The sequence below is a fragment of the Atractosteus spatula genome, chromosome 18, assembly GCF_055471065.1.
Source record: "Atractosteus spatula isolate fAtrSpa1 chromosome 18, fAtrSpa1.hap1, whole genome shotgun sequence".
In the NCBI taxonomy this organism is placed as follows: Eukaryota; Metazoa; Chordata; class Actinopteri; order Semionotiformes; family Lepisosteidae; genus Atractosteus; species Atractosteus spatula.
The window spans coordinates 14,237,512-14,251,691 of record NC_142723.1 but is presented as its reverse complement, the minus strand read 5'-3'; the positions used below and the strand labels follow the sequence as shown (position 1 = coordinate 14,251,691).

The following is a 14,180-nucleotide window of genomic DNA, read 5'->3' as shown; positions in this document are numbered from 1 at the left end:
TTGGGGAGTCTTAGAAATGACTTACGATGAATCGCGTGTGAACAAGGGCGAATGACATGTGCAGTTAGATTCTTACCTAGGTTGTGACGCTTGTTTTTTGCATGTTCGTGAATGTGTTTCTTTGTGAAGCAGCCGAAGAAGACACAGTAGAGGCAGGAATGGAGTCTGTTGAGGTGGGCGCCACACATGTGACAGATGCAAGATTTGGCCTGTTGAAAGATGAGAGAGAGAGGAAAAAAAAACAAGAGACAAGAGGTTTGAGATGCATCAGTGTTTCGGTCAGTCAACCAAAAATAATTGCAAGGGACGCCACTGTCCCTGTGGCATTTCATATCATTCAAACACCTGTTGGATGAAACAAGAACTGTGCAGGATCTCAATCTCTAAACACTTCTGGCAGAGGGCAAAGAAAGCTAATCTCCTGGCAGCCTTGGTTTGTAGCTTAATAATCCACTGCAAATCAATAAAGATGTCACTAAAGAAAACTTTAAAAGGGCAAGCGGACTTTCAGCAACATTTTAGATTAGGGGTTGTAACAAGACCCAGCTTCTACTGTAGACTAACTGCATGTTAGAACTAAATCCCTAATCCTGAGCATAGTCTGAACCATACATCTAACCAGTAGTTGCAGAAAGTAGCTTGATTCATCTAAAGTGCTCTCCAGGTACACTCCTACCCCCGCCCTCCCCTCCCAATTTAACAGAAACATCATAAGTCAAAAAGGGTTATGGATTGAATAATGTGCCTTGCGTAAAACAATGCTAAAATATTATATTATAATAATAGTACTGCACAGAGCAAAGTCATACAAGTCAATAACTGCATGATAGAAAACACAAGTCAAACATCTTTGAAATAAAATTCAACAAAAACAAATCTACAAGAACATTGTGTTCTTTTTGAAGTGAATTGGAAGCCTCCAAGACCACACAGAGACCGCTAAAGTTTGCCCATTTCTCTGGGGTTTAAAAATGAGCACAACACACAGAAAACAATCAGTCGTAGCAGTCTCACTGCAGTTACGGTCAGAGAGTTCTTCAAAGACTGCAGGTAAATGCGACCTCCATAAATTGAGCTTGGCTAATAAAATCCACAGTAAGACGAACCTAACACCTTCCACGACAGTGTCCATTATTAAGACATTTAAAGCTTCTGGTATAGTGGTCACCCTGCTAGGAAGAGTATCTTACCACCAGTGGCTGTGAGCAACCACAAATCCAAAGGCCAGCAGTTGGAGATCTTTAACACAAACTATCATCTTCTGTGAATTCAATGCTGCCCACATGAATGTAGCATTCATGGCCAGGTGACTAGGAAGAAGCCTCTTATGAGGGCTAAATACGTCTTTTGTCAGACTCAACAGAAATTCAGCTTTGTGGACATGCTTATCATCTTGATGCCTGGTATAAAAAAAGAAGCAGCTCATGTGGAGAAAACACTCAAGCACACTGAAATGTGGCGATGGGGTTTGCCGTGTTTTGGGGGTTGTGTTGCATCTACAGGCCCTGGAACCCTGGATGAGATGAGAAACATCCACATCAACAAAGAAATGGTTAACTGCACACACTCATAGCACACTACAGGAGACATCTTGCCAGTGTGATTGCTGCCAAAAGAGGTTTTACAAAATACTAACTACAGGGCAGTGAATAAATGTGAACCTTGTGTTTGCTGGACTTCCGTTATGACAAATATGACTATTTTACTGTACAATGCTATTTAGATTACAATACAATTTTTTATTCAGAAGGACACATTATCCAATCCATAAATCTTTCCAAGATGTTCCTCTTTCATCGGTAGTATGAATACATCCAAAGAGCAACTGTATTAGAAATGCATTAACAGCTGGCATATCTATTTAGAAAGTGTAATATTACAGTCCCTAATGTGTGACCAAATTTTCGAGCATTCTCTTTGAATAGAGCACACAGCACAGCCTTTCCTGTCCATCAGACTGCACAAGGCACTCCAACATTCAAATACCTAGCCATCAGAACGTCTAAGTAATAGTCTTAGAGTCTCACTTGAGATTACTAATTTATTTGAACAAATTACTCTAAATGTGCTTGGAAGTCATGTACAAAGAGCAGGCAAAACAAGGAAAAGTCAAAAATCAAAAATAACAAACCACAAACCACCAAGAAAAATGATTACCCACCCATCTCAGTTCTTGAGCAACATATCTATTAGACTACTGTGGACAATCCAAAGGCAATCTTGCAAATCTGGATCTCATTAGTTAATTTTTAAGCTCGCCTTAAAATGTGCTAGCCCAGAGCTGCCACAATGAATGCAGAGTTCCAAAACTCAGCCACACTGTTAACCTCAGATACTAATCATATCAGCCCAATAGCACTGAAGCAGAAACAGTAGAAACAGTTTCAGATTGAGTACAGGGCACCACAAGTAACATTCTGTGTACAGCACTTCATTTCATTTTCCCAGAAATGTTTTGCATAATACTGTGAAAGTAACCTTTTTCTGTGTGCAAGGAGAGAAAAAGCATCAGATTGATTGGTTTATGCATCGAAAAGGGACTTGGCATCGACTCCACTGAGCCTGAAGGAAGTCTAGGGTCAACGTAAAGCTGACATTCTTCTTAAGGAATGTATTTTTTTTTTTTTGAGACTAGGAGCAGAAAAGGGAGCTGAAGCACTTCGGCTTCAGAGAAACAAAAACAATCTCCAGCTTACAGTCCCAGTTGGTGACTAACATAAGAAAAGCAAGAAAGGCCCAGTCAGAAAAACCGAAAATGCCCAGTGTAAAAGAACAAGGAAAATCCTTTGGTGCACAACAACTGTCTCCATCAGAAGAAACTGTTGTTTTTTTTCCTCTGAAGGACATTCAGATTAAGAAGGGGGTGAAAGCTGCAGACACACTGCTGACTAAGCCTTAAATGAGGAATATGGGCTGGCTGACTACACATCAAGAGCCAAGTTCTGGTTGATTCTGGTGACAGCCTGTAAAAATGACGAGAGAGGAGAGTCTTTCGTCTTCTTTCAGCGTTTTAGGCCTAAAAATGGAAACACCTTGATAAACGCTAATCACTCCTTAATGGTACCTAGTGGTCATCGCCACCCCATGTTGCGGCTTTTATTTCCTGCCAGGAGGGGTGTCTTCCAGGATGGCAATGACCCATCCACCAAGCACATGTGATAAAACCTCTGGGTGATGAGCATGACACCGAAATTATCCATATATCTCATTCACCGGATCTGACCACGTGTGAGTATTTGAGACATTCCGGAATGACACCTAAGATGGAATTTGTTCATGGAAGAGTGATGCCGAATCCTACCTGATGCTGAATTCCAGACACTGGTAGGCACTGTGGCACCGGCTGCACATAGTGGCCCAACGCCCTATTGGGTGACTTGACACGAGTCGGCCCATTTTTTGTACACTACCGAACATATTCTGATAGAAGCCAACAATAGGAGAAATGTATTTTAAAACTGTATTGGTGATGTTGTAATCTGCAGAGCAGGTTTATGGAAGAGAAAGAAGGATATCCAAAAAATACTTCTACACCAGGAGCTATAAATCAAATGCTGGTGTGCAGGACATCAACATTAAGGCTATTAAAGCAATAACCATTATCTGAGGGTTTTAAAACCAGAAGGATAATAGTAAAAAATACATACATTTCTGCAAAAATCTATTAAGAAAATTAAAGACCTTTGTTTTTTTTAGCTTTTTACGTGTTATATGCGTTGAGTGTAATATGATTTCTTTTATTTTACAAAGAAAATTAGTCCTATCAAAAAGTATAAAATATTAGGTTTTTAAATCAAGATGACGTCTGGAAAACCTGTCTTGCACGATTTCAACAGCCACCAAGGTTCATTCTAAGACTAAATAAGTCAAAGATCGCTGTGACTTACAACCAGAAGCTGATAAACCTTGTCCTTCCACGTACATGATATGCCAATAGGATAAAAAATAGGCTTCCCCCCCCCCAAGATCAGTCCTAATAATATTCATTGTAGAGCTCCTTTTCCACAGCAAACATCGTCACAAAGCACAACGTCTGCAGCGAGCAAGACAGAAGAAAACACTTCAGCCTGCAATGATCAAAGTCTATGGAGGCAAGCAAGCTATTGTGAGTCACTGAGATCTGGAAGCAGCTGAAGATTCCAAGCACAATTGCTTTGCCATTCTTGTCTGAATAATCAGTTCTCAAAGAGCCATGGGGCTCTTTACATTCCCATACACAGTACGTAGAATCTGTGCTCCTGCCATATTATATGCCTTTTGAGGGTTTTCCTCAGATATGTTCACAGCTAGAATGCATGCCCAATTAAATGTACAGTATAGCAAGATGATGTCAGAGTTGTGCTACAGGCCTCCAAGGTCTTGCCTTTTCTGTGTCACAATCCTGACTTGTTAGGACAAAGGGTAAAACTAAAATGTTATGCTTGCTTACTCCTGCCCACGTGCCTTCTGGGATCCCAAAATAAAATGTGTGTGTGGGGGGGTTAATATCTCAAAGAAATAAGAAAAACACTTCATAGCAAAAAAAAAGAGGACAGTATGACACAAAAGCATATTATATGAAATCTTCTCCTATTATATGAAATCTTACTCTGAGCCTCTTTGTTTCAAATCTTATTCCACGTGTCCTGTTGGTTAAAATATCACGTTATGTTCAGTTCTTGAAAGCAGTTGACTACAGAGTCCCCATCAGCACCTGGGGCTTCTCTTAAAATATTCAAGACCAAAGAACAGAAAGAAACCATTTTGAGTGTTTGCTGCAGTGAACTGCAACCTTTTTTTCCCCTTAGTGTTTTTCGAGTGGGGAATTAAAATATTCATTTCAATAAGTGTAGGCCAGAAAAAAAAAATCATACTGCAGTACAAAGATCTTTGATCCTTGATCTTGCCCTTAATGGCATAGGTATTGTGAACTGTACTACAATTAAACAAGCAGAGCAGAGCATTAGTAAAGTTAAAAAAATAAAGCCCACATTCACCTCTCAAAGCCAAGCCAAATTAGTTGAAGCAGTAATGGAGTGGATCAGGCTATGTTATCACTCTCTATTTTGATACAGAGTAGATTATAAATTTATCCAAAGCAACTTACATTGGTACCCATTTTTACAGGCGATTTTACAGATACAATCTGAGTGAAGTACCATACTTATTGGTACAACACCAGTGTCTCACCTGGGATTTGAACCCGGCACCCCTGCAGTTATGAGTCCCAAGCCTGGGATTCACCAAGCACAATTGTTTGAGCTCTGCAGGGACTGGATGGCTTGGGCAAGGGCACCCTCACATGACCATACAGCAATCAACCTGGTAAAAGGTGGATGCCTGTAATTGTATAGGATTGAGACACATTGATCCTGCAGTGAGCATTTACCCTCTAAGAGCATTGCAGAGCTGACAGTGACAAGCAGTAAATCGTAATGACATGTGGGTGTCCCACAGGTGTGCATATATTGGTCCTCATTTCCCTAATGCAGCACAGGGATTGGAGCAGTAAAATGAGCTGATTAAAGACCGATGATTCCATACCTTTATCTGAAAATACACACTATACAAATGAGGAATGAGTGTTTGTCATGCTGGCATGACTCAGACCTGAATATAAGAAAGGTTACAAATGAGAGGAGGTCATTAGGCCCGCTTCTGCTAACTTCCCACAGCTGTGTGTGCTATAGCAGCCAAACATGATCACTGTGCAGACATCACATCACATCCAGTTAATCGGACTCCTGCTCTTCACCTCGTCTTCAATCTGGGTAAAAAACGACGGAGCTGAAAGTACCTGGATGAAATAAAAACCTAACACACAGAGAGGATATGTAACAGGCCAAGTTAAAACACCTGCTTTGTGTTATTATTGAAAGTAGTCTCTGATACCGAAACACTCATGCAACACTTTTTTTTTAAAAAAGAAACTTGTATCTTACCAAGTGTGAAAGTGAGCTCTGAAACTTTCTGAAAGTGCTGCAAAGCGAACTTTACAAAAGGATGTCTGAAACCACAATCAATAACGTTGAAAGGACTGCATACATCTGGCCACTTTGCAGGCAGCCAAAGGCATTCACAAAATTGACGAGAGTGGATTTCACTTTTCTAAAGTTTCTGCACCATTAAATGAGACTATATAAACCACATGCATCAACCTATACAACAAGTCACGTATTCCTAAGAGCCTAATCAGGAAAATGCCAATCCTGACTGGATACACTTGGCTACACACAATACTTCACAGTATTGTATTATTTCTACAATATTTTTGAAATGTCTGGCCACACTCTTATGTGCTTCAAAACCCACAAGGGAGGGAATTGAAAACTATGACTAGTGAAATGCTTAGGCACAACTCTCACACATCGGCAGCCTGAAAAATCAGGAAGTATTGCAACATATGGCGAGCTGCAGGATTATAAAAAGAAGTTTGTACTTTGGGAAGAGGGGTGTGTCTGCTGAGATTCAGCAAGCTAGGGTAAAAATGCACTGTCTCAGTGGTGAAATCAGTGGCTGTTTGGTTTCTTCACAGATATCACCATGTCTGGAGAGTTCAATCATATGAAGGCATGATGCAATTTCACTTTTTTCTCCCAAACAGGTTGACTGACATTTAGTTCTCATAGTAGCAATAATCTTCCCTGAAAGTGAAACATCAGTGACACGCACACCTACAATTTAAAGAAAACTTCACTCTGTGCCCCCAAAACACTGTCCGTCTGCATTTCTAGTACTGAAATCCAAAATGGATGTTATTGCTGGAATAAATTGAGTACAATTCTAAATAATAATCAGTCTCTTCACCATGGAAATGCACAGGATCATTCCATTACAGGACTTCTACCCCAGTCAGCTCTTATTTCTGGGAATTAGACAGCGACAGGTGAAATAATTAAGAAGCCGACTATGAGAAAAAGCCTTCGCCCAAATACATTACAGCAGGAGCATTCTGAGGAGGCCCAATGTGCAGCACTGAAATGGCCAGGAGTTGAAAGCGATTACTCTGAGTGTTAGTTAACAAGTGCACTGGCTCCCTCTGGGCTATAACTACATGCCAAGTGCTAAAACTAGCAGGAGAGTCTGGGAGAGCGAAAATGCAGCAGGAGTATCAGGACTGTTCTCGCACTAATCATCTCTGAAATAAAAAAAAAAACACTGTACTTTCACAGAAATGAGAACAGAACGCACCATTCTAGGCACAGACTCCCACACTGCCGAAAGATGCAGTGGGATTGAAAAATGATTTATCGAGAGCGAAATCCTCATGAAAGTCAGAGTATTATAACTTCATTTGGTTGTGCAGCTATGGTTTCAGACTGTACTGACAACTTTCGGCCAATAAAAACACAAAAGGTGACCACTGGAAGAACAGAATAGTGGTTAAGGCTCTGAAGCGGAGGAATATGGGTTCAAATCCCAGGTAGAATACTGCTTGAAAATTATACTGCAAATTACCACTCAGTATTACTGCATTACATGCCATGCTATACAATTGGGTAACACTCCTGGTCAAACTGCAAATGAGAATTTGAAGTCTACTAACCTGGTTTAAATCATCAGCAATGGTCTTTTCACAGTTTTCGGTTCTACTTAAGGTGAAAATTATCGACATTGCTCCCTGAAAGAAAATGTACTCTCAGCTTTGAGTTAATGTGAGGAACTTTCTTGGGTGGAAAATTAAGTGGCAGAAGGTTCTGACATTCTGAATTACAGAAAACCCCTCGGTTAAACAGACTTCGGACTTGACAGACAAAATCTTCTACTGGGAAATTCGCTCTGTAAAATCAGAAACGCCAGACTTTCCGCAGTAACAGGGAAATGCACAAATAATAAAACGGTAAAAAGGGTACGTTTAAAATGGAGGAATGTCAATGGTGCCCTATAAGGGTAGGTCAGTTGCTTACAACGGGCATTTGTGTTTCGTGTTTTAAGGAATTTTGCACAGTAATTTTACAACCCATGAAATAAAGAGCATGTATCTTTATGACACAAAAAGCCCACGGGACAATTTCCATTGACTGTGTTGATTGCAGTTAAAATAAGTCAAAAGATGCAGAAAAGTATATATAGTATAGATATTTATCTAGGTGGCATGGTGAATATCATTGCTGCCTCAAAGCACTGAGACCCCGGGTTCTCAGGGTGAATTCTTAGGGTGTTTTCTGCATGGAGTTCATATGTGCTCCCCAGGCTTGTCCAAGGACATACTGGTAGGTTAACTGGCTTCTAAGAACAAAATCCAAGGAAGAATCCAAGAGAAATGTCATCAGGGAGGGAATTCTCTCTTCAGGGTCAGAACATACCACACTAGTTCTGAGCACTGGTCTACTGCAGTCAGATCTCAAAACCAAGAAAACTAAGAGAAGTCAGAAGCGCTTGGCTCCCTTATGTACAATATAATGCTTCCTTTGCGGTTCCGATTCCTAAAAGAACACATGATTGATAAGCATTTGTTCAGATGCTGTTTCTTCAGGGCCCCACACGGAAATTGCTTTCAATGAATTTCAGAATTTTGAGAATTCCTTCACATTGTTTTCAATTAGTCACACCTTCGAGCTAGAAATTAACCACCCTTCTGAATGAGCAGGCAAGACGAGAGCTTCGCACAGCACTTCTGGCTGCTCTGCTAAAAGGCGTTTAACACAATACAACAGGAGGCTATCGTAATTGTCTGAGCATTAAGCGTTGCACAGAGAGAGGGGCTGTAGGCAAGGCATGTGACACGGCCAGCCGCTGGGCGATTTCCTCCGGCCATCACACCTTCTGCAGATCCCGTGTAACCCTTTTCGAGCTCAGCTCGTGATGAAAGCAGGTTGCATCTCATTTGTGCTTTCTGCAATGCACCACTGCTGCAGCCTGCTTCGACGAAAAACAAGAGCTACTGCCAATACTGCAGCAGGATTCTATCTCCGGGACCCAGTGGAAAATCTATTGCACCTCTTTCCCCTTTCTCCTGTGTCAGCAGTCAATGCTATGAGGTAATAAATTGATCAGGCACAAGCACGTGATGTGGTTAGTAATAAAGAACATAATCCACAGGAACTTTATTTCTTTGGGATTTTTAGCTTGAAAATTGCAACTTTCTTCTTCCTACATGACGAAGGGCAGCGTCTACTCGTTGCCAAGGCGATCGCATGTTCTGGCACCTTACACTGCGACTTGCACGCCTGAATTTCTTTTTTTAAGGACATCCACGTTCAGAAGTAATTTCTCACGTCTCCGCCTGAGCTGCTGAATCGTGAGGAGGCAGGTCCGAAACGATGCTGCACACGACACAGGTGGGTGCATTCACAGTGGCGACTGACACGTGCAAAATCGTTTGAAATTCCATCCATCCGTTTTCTAAGCGCTTCACCCAATTCAGGGCTGTGGGGGAGCCCGAGCCTCTCCCAGCAAGCACCAGGCGCCAGGCGGGGAACATCCTGGATGGGACGCCAGCCTATCACAGAGCCCTCACAAACACAAAGACAGGCAGGTGCACACACTCACACCGCGGTTTCACCAAAAGCCAGTTCACCTACCAACCCATCTTTGGACTGTGGGAGGAAACTCATGGAAACCTGGAGAAAACATACAAACAGCTCTGCAGGAACTGAACCCGGGGCCACTGCGCTCACCCCTGCCACCCGAATTTGAAATCCTTTGGCATCAATTAGAATGTTGTACAAAAGCAAACCAGTACGTCAGCAATACATACTTCACTGTTAAATAAAAGTGAACATTTTCACTGAAATGTTTTCAAGAATGCTGAAGTGTTAGCAGAAAAAATGTCTAAAATGCCCACTTCATGGCTAAGGTCTTTTTTTCCCCAAGGCATGAGTCTACATGAGGCTTTCTCAATTTACATGTCAAATAAGCCTCAGGAAAGGCACTTCCACTGCAAACCAGCGCCTGTCAAATCGGGAATTTTGACCGGAGCTCATCCAGAATGCATTAACATGGGTTTGCACTTAAGGAAGAAGGGGTTTATGGATGTGCAGAACACAGTAATACTCAAAAAGCTGCTGAAAAAGTAGATACAGGGACACCCATCCTCAATTAAAATATCATTTTTATCAGCAAACAAACGTAATTTCATCACAAGAAATCATATATTACTACAACATGGAAAGGATTTCTGTTCCTTAGTAAAACATTTAGATTTGTGTGTGTGCGTGTGGGGGGGGAGGGGGGATCTGATGGTTTTAGGATGCTTTTGATATTATCTTTCAGTCTTTCAGTACACTTCAAACACCTCTGTGAAGGCAATGATTGAGAAGCCACGGAGCTGCAGCAGGGCAAATAAAACTTACATAAGGAATGACTCACGTTGTGATTTTACATCCATGGCCACAGACCTAAATAAACTATTCCTCGTCTCCAGTTTTAATTGTCTTTCCCCCTCAAACATAACTCCAGGGCACTAAATTCAGCATGATGTTAGCCTGCGTGACTAATGATTTGATTATCAGAGCAAAACAGTGTTGTATAAGCATCCTCATATATAAAACATCGCAGTAATTTCAGTTGAGCGGATTCAATCACTGGTTAGCAAAAAACAGTCACCTCCCTTAACCTGTACAGACAGATCTTGCTCATTTCTATATGCAAATATTTCTAAAAATGTAGGCCTGGGAGCATGGACGCCTGCAAGGAGAAATGAAAAATAGACACTGCATTAAAATCAATGTCATGATAGGCGGATTTTTTTTGTCATTTTAATCATTTCTTGTCATTTTAGTGCAGATACTCTAGTAGGCCCCGCAAGAGCAACAGTTTCCTGGGTGCCGGGCAAAGAACACTCCGAGGTTACAGGGCAACCAAACAAGAAGCAATGGTCTAATTAAAGGGAAACAACTTGTGCTGCCATTTCCAGCGAGATCAGTAATTACACTGTTGGACACTGCCAGCGCTGCAGCCTCGTAGGGCTCAAACTATACAGACACACTGGACAAGAGATAAATGAAGACTCTTGAATGTATTAGTTATCCCTCTCTAACATTTGCCTAGACACAACTGGCCTCTTCATTGCACCACAGCAGGGACTGCGTCTGTCTGAAGTTATACAGTATCTTCACACCTAGAACAGACTGGCTTCTTGTAACAAAACTAGAGTGTGTGGGGAAAAATGACTACACAATTTTAAAACAAACATTTATAGACTGATGTGCTGAGGAACAACGAAATTAATTTATGGCTTTGCGACTCCAAAAAAATAATATACCATCTTAACAGACTGGACACAAATTTAACCACTGGGATGCAAGACTACCCCGCTGTTGTTGAGATGTCTTTTATGATCAGGATGCAAAAACTGTATGTGCACAACATGTTAATACAAACGACTTGCGTAAAATAATCGTAAAATGTAACTCAGATTCTTCTGTTCCCGTATAAATCAATGAATGATCGGTCTGGTTGTCACAAGGATGTATTGCTGAGTCCAGCCCTTAATCGAAGTTCATGTGATTTAGGTCTTCTTATTCCACCGAAGACCAGGCCCCACACAATGCCAGCCTTCTTGTGTGCAGTATTATGTTTGTGGAACACAAGGCTCAAAGCCACTAGATATTCTACAATTATATCATTCCACAACACTTCTAAACCTCACTTAAAGACCTCTCTTTTCATTACATTTTATTATCCATTTAGTTTTATGGAATTTATTTGATGTGCTGTTTTTTTTTTTTACTTCTATTTACTGTGCATGTTGCAGTACACCGTTTTGGGCTTCTTGAAAAGCACTCAAAACCGTATTATGCTATTAATACGTGCAGAATGATTGATTGTCAATAACTGCATTGTCTACAAGTACAAAACAAAAGCAAACTATATTATATAAAGACTGACTGCTAATATTTTCAATTCGAGTACTAGTTCAGTGTTTTCACTCGCCAGTCAGCAGCCGCCAAAGTAAAATCAGTTAATTTAAGAAGGATGACCAATCCTATTTAATGTTATTATATGTTAGTTTAGGTAAAACCGAAAAGCTTTTGAGAAAAACCCAAGCCATTTCCTCAGGGTAACTGTTGTAAAGTCTGCGGCATTAAGAACTCTTTTCGACAATCCTAAGATCTAACAAAATCAAAAGATTCTCACTGTAAGAAATGAACTGGGACAGAGCGATAAAGATGCTGGGGTTTTGTTTCATAGCATCATCTTCATCTTTTGCAGTTTTGGAATCCATATTTCGTTCTGACGCTCCCATCGTGTAATTCTCCATTGCTTGCACTGCAGCATCTTTCACAACTGCTGGGGGAGTTATTTTCTCCAAAATGTGGATGTCCGAGCCATCCAACACTCTCTATATTGCTCCCCCCATTGTGCCTGCACAAGGGGATCGGTGTTATACAGAAGACAGGAGCAGTTCTCATTGAAGCCCTTCAAGCTCACTGGTGCCCCACTGGTACCAAGGGTCACTGGTGGACAGCAAGCCAAGGCTAACCAAGCTACTTTAGGCACAGAGACATAAGAAAAAAAGGTCATTCGGCCCATCTAATCTCTTTGGTTTTTAGTAGCTAATCAACCCCAGAAATAGACAATTTTATTCAATAACGGGTATGGGCTTTGACAACAAGACCGAGTAGCTTGTTTCCAGAACCCAAATCTTAGCCGATGTCCCAGTCAGCTAACAATACCCAGTCTAAAACCATTTATGTCTATAGAATTCTCCCCGCATTAATGTGAAGTCCTTTTACTCAGTGAGTCATACAGGAGCTCTGAACTTCTAGATTTTCATTTATACATTATTAAACAAATCAAATCTTTATTTTTCCCTATTAGTGAGACTGGGCTTTGCAAATCCATACATATAAGATTCAAATTTAGACCTGATGGATATCAAAGCCACAAAAAACACGATTGCTTTTTGTAAAAGGTCATACTGATTGGTATTACTGTAATGTGCACTCTCTAAACATCCAGGCATCATCACACCTGACTATTCTCTGAAAAAAGAAAAGGCTGATGAATTTGTAATGTAGGCCTGTAGCACAGTGACTGACTACACAGTTCAGCATTACATAGTGCTCTCTAAGCCATAAAGCTTTGGTTTTAGAGAAAGGTCATCATACACGTACATTTCCTGAACTTTTCTTGTAAAATTTCAAGATCCAGGAAGGTAAGAAGTCCTGCAGTGCTCTGTAACGCAAATAACCCCACCTCTCCAGCAGCATGACTGAAAATAATAAAACAAGGAAACACCACTATAGCCTAAATAAATCACTTTGGATCAGATAGAGTCTTTAACTCTAGCCCCTTGGGGATGTTTATTTTTTTCCCCATCCTAACTGAATTATTACATTAATTGGACCATTTTATTTCTAGTCACACCTAAAAATTAAAGGTGTGCCATTAAAAACCTAAGCATCTGTGAGCAAACGTAGGCCTAAAATATAATATAAATGCTTTGTTTTCTCTTATAAGTAAAACAATAGTATTCAAGCTTCACATTCATTCAAGCACTGAAATAAAAGCAACAAATAAAATAAGAGAAAACAAAATAATAAATAAAAGCAAAAGGAATTCAATCCACAATCAGTGACGCCACTTTAGCTGTACGATTAAAAGTGGAACTGAAAGCTCTAATAAAGCTTTAGAAACAGAACAGTCAAGACAAAGTAGGGCTATAAGGGTTATACTGTGCACTAGCCCCATTTCTGAGGCACCAATGTCAGGATAAATGTGAATGCACAGACACTGGAGTTTTTGCCATAGTGCCCTGACCTTGCAGTTGTCAGATCTTCAGCTCCATAAAGTCTCTCGAAAGCCACCGAAAGTCACTTTTAATATTTAAAGTCACACCGTTTCCTCCAAATCCTGCTTTGTGACCTTGTCTGTGAAGATAATCAAATATCTAAAAAAACGCAGCACATGCCTTTCTCACTTCCCCAGTGGGAACTTACTTTACAGGTCACTACTTCATGCCACACGGAGAGCAGCTAGGCCAGACTTCAGTAAATGCCCTCAGAGACAGCCAGAGATGAAGAATTCATGTTCACGCTTGGTCTTTAAAAACATATGCATTTAATCTAAGAAATAAGGCACTCTATTCTTCTGAAAAAGGAAACTGTTAAACGATTGCTTAAAAGGTGCTTCATATTACACCATAATAATATAACTCGATAACGTACGAATGGGCATAAAAAACTGTATTTAATTCACCAACAGTAACGTTTTGTGTAAAACCCAATATTTTATGCATTTTTTCGAAACACAAA

General features: G+C 40.6%; 1 protein-coding gene across 3 annotated transcripts in view; it reads right to left on the bottom strand.

Annotated features, from left to right (window-relative positions):
* Positions 1–14,180, bottom strand: part of usp22 (ubiquitin specific peptidase 22) — a 67,071-nt gene that overhangs the window by 34,665 nt on the left and 18,226 nt on the right. For all 3 annotated transcript variants that reach the window (XM_088936759.1, XM_088936760.1, XM_088936761.1), the window contains one exon: positions 77–209. In XM_088936759.1, the coding sequence (XP_088792885.1) occupies positions 77–209 (133 nt within the window). The remainder of the gene's footprint in view (positions 1–76; positions 210–14,180) is intronic.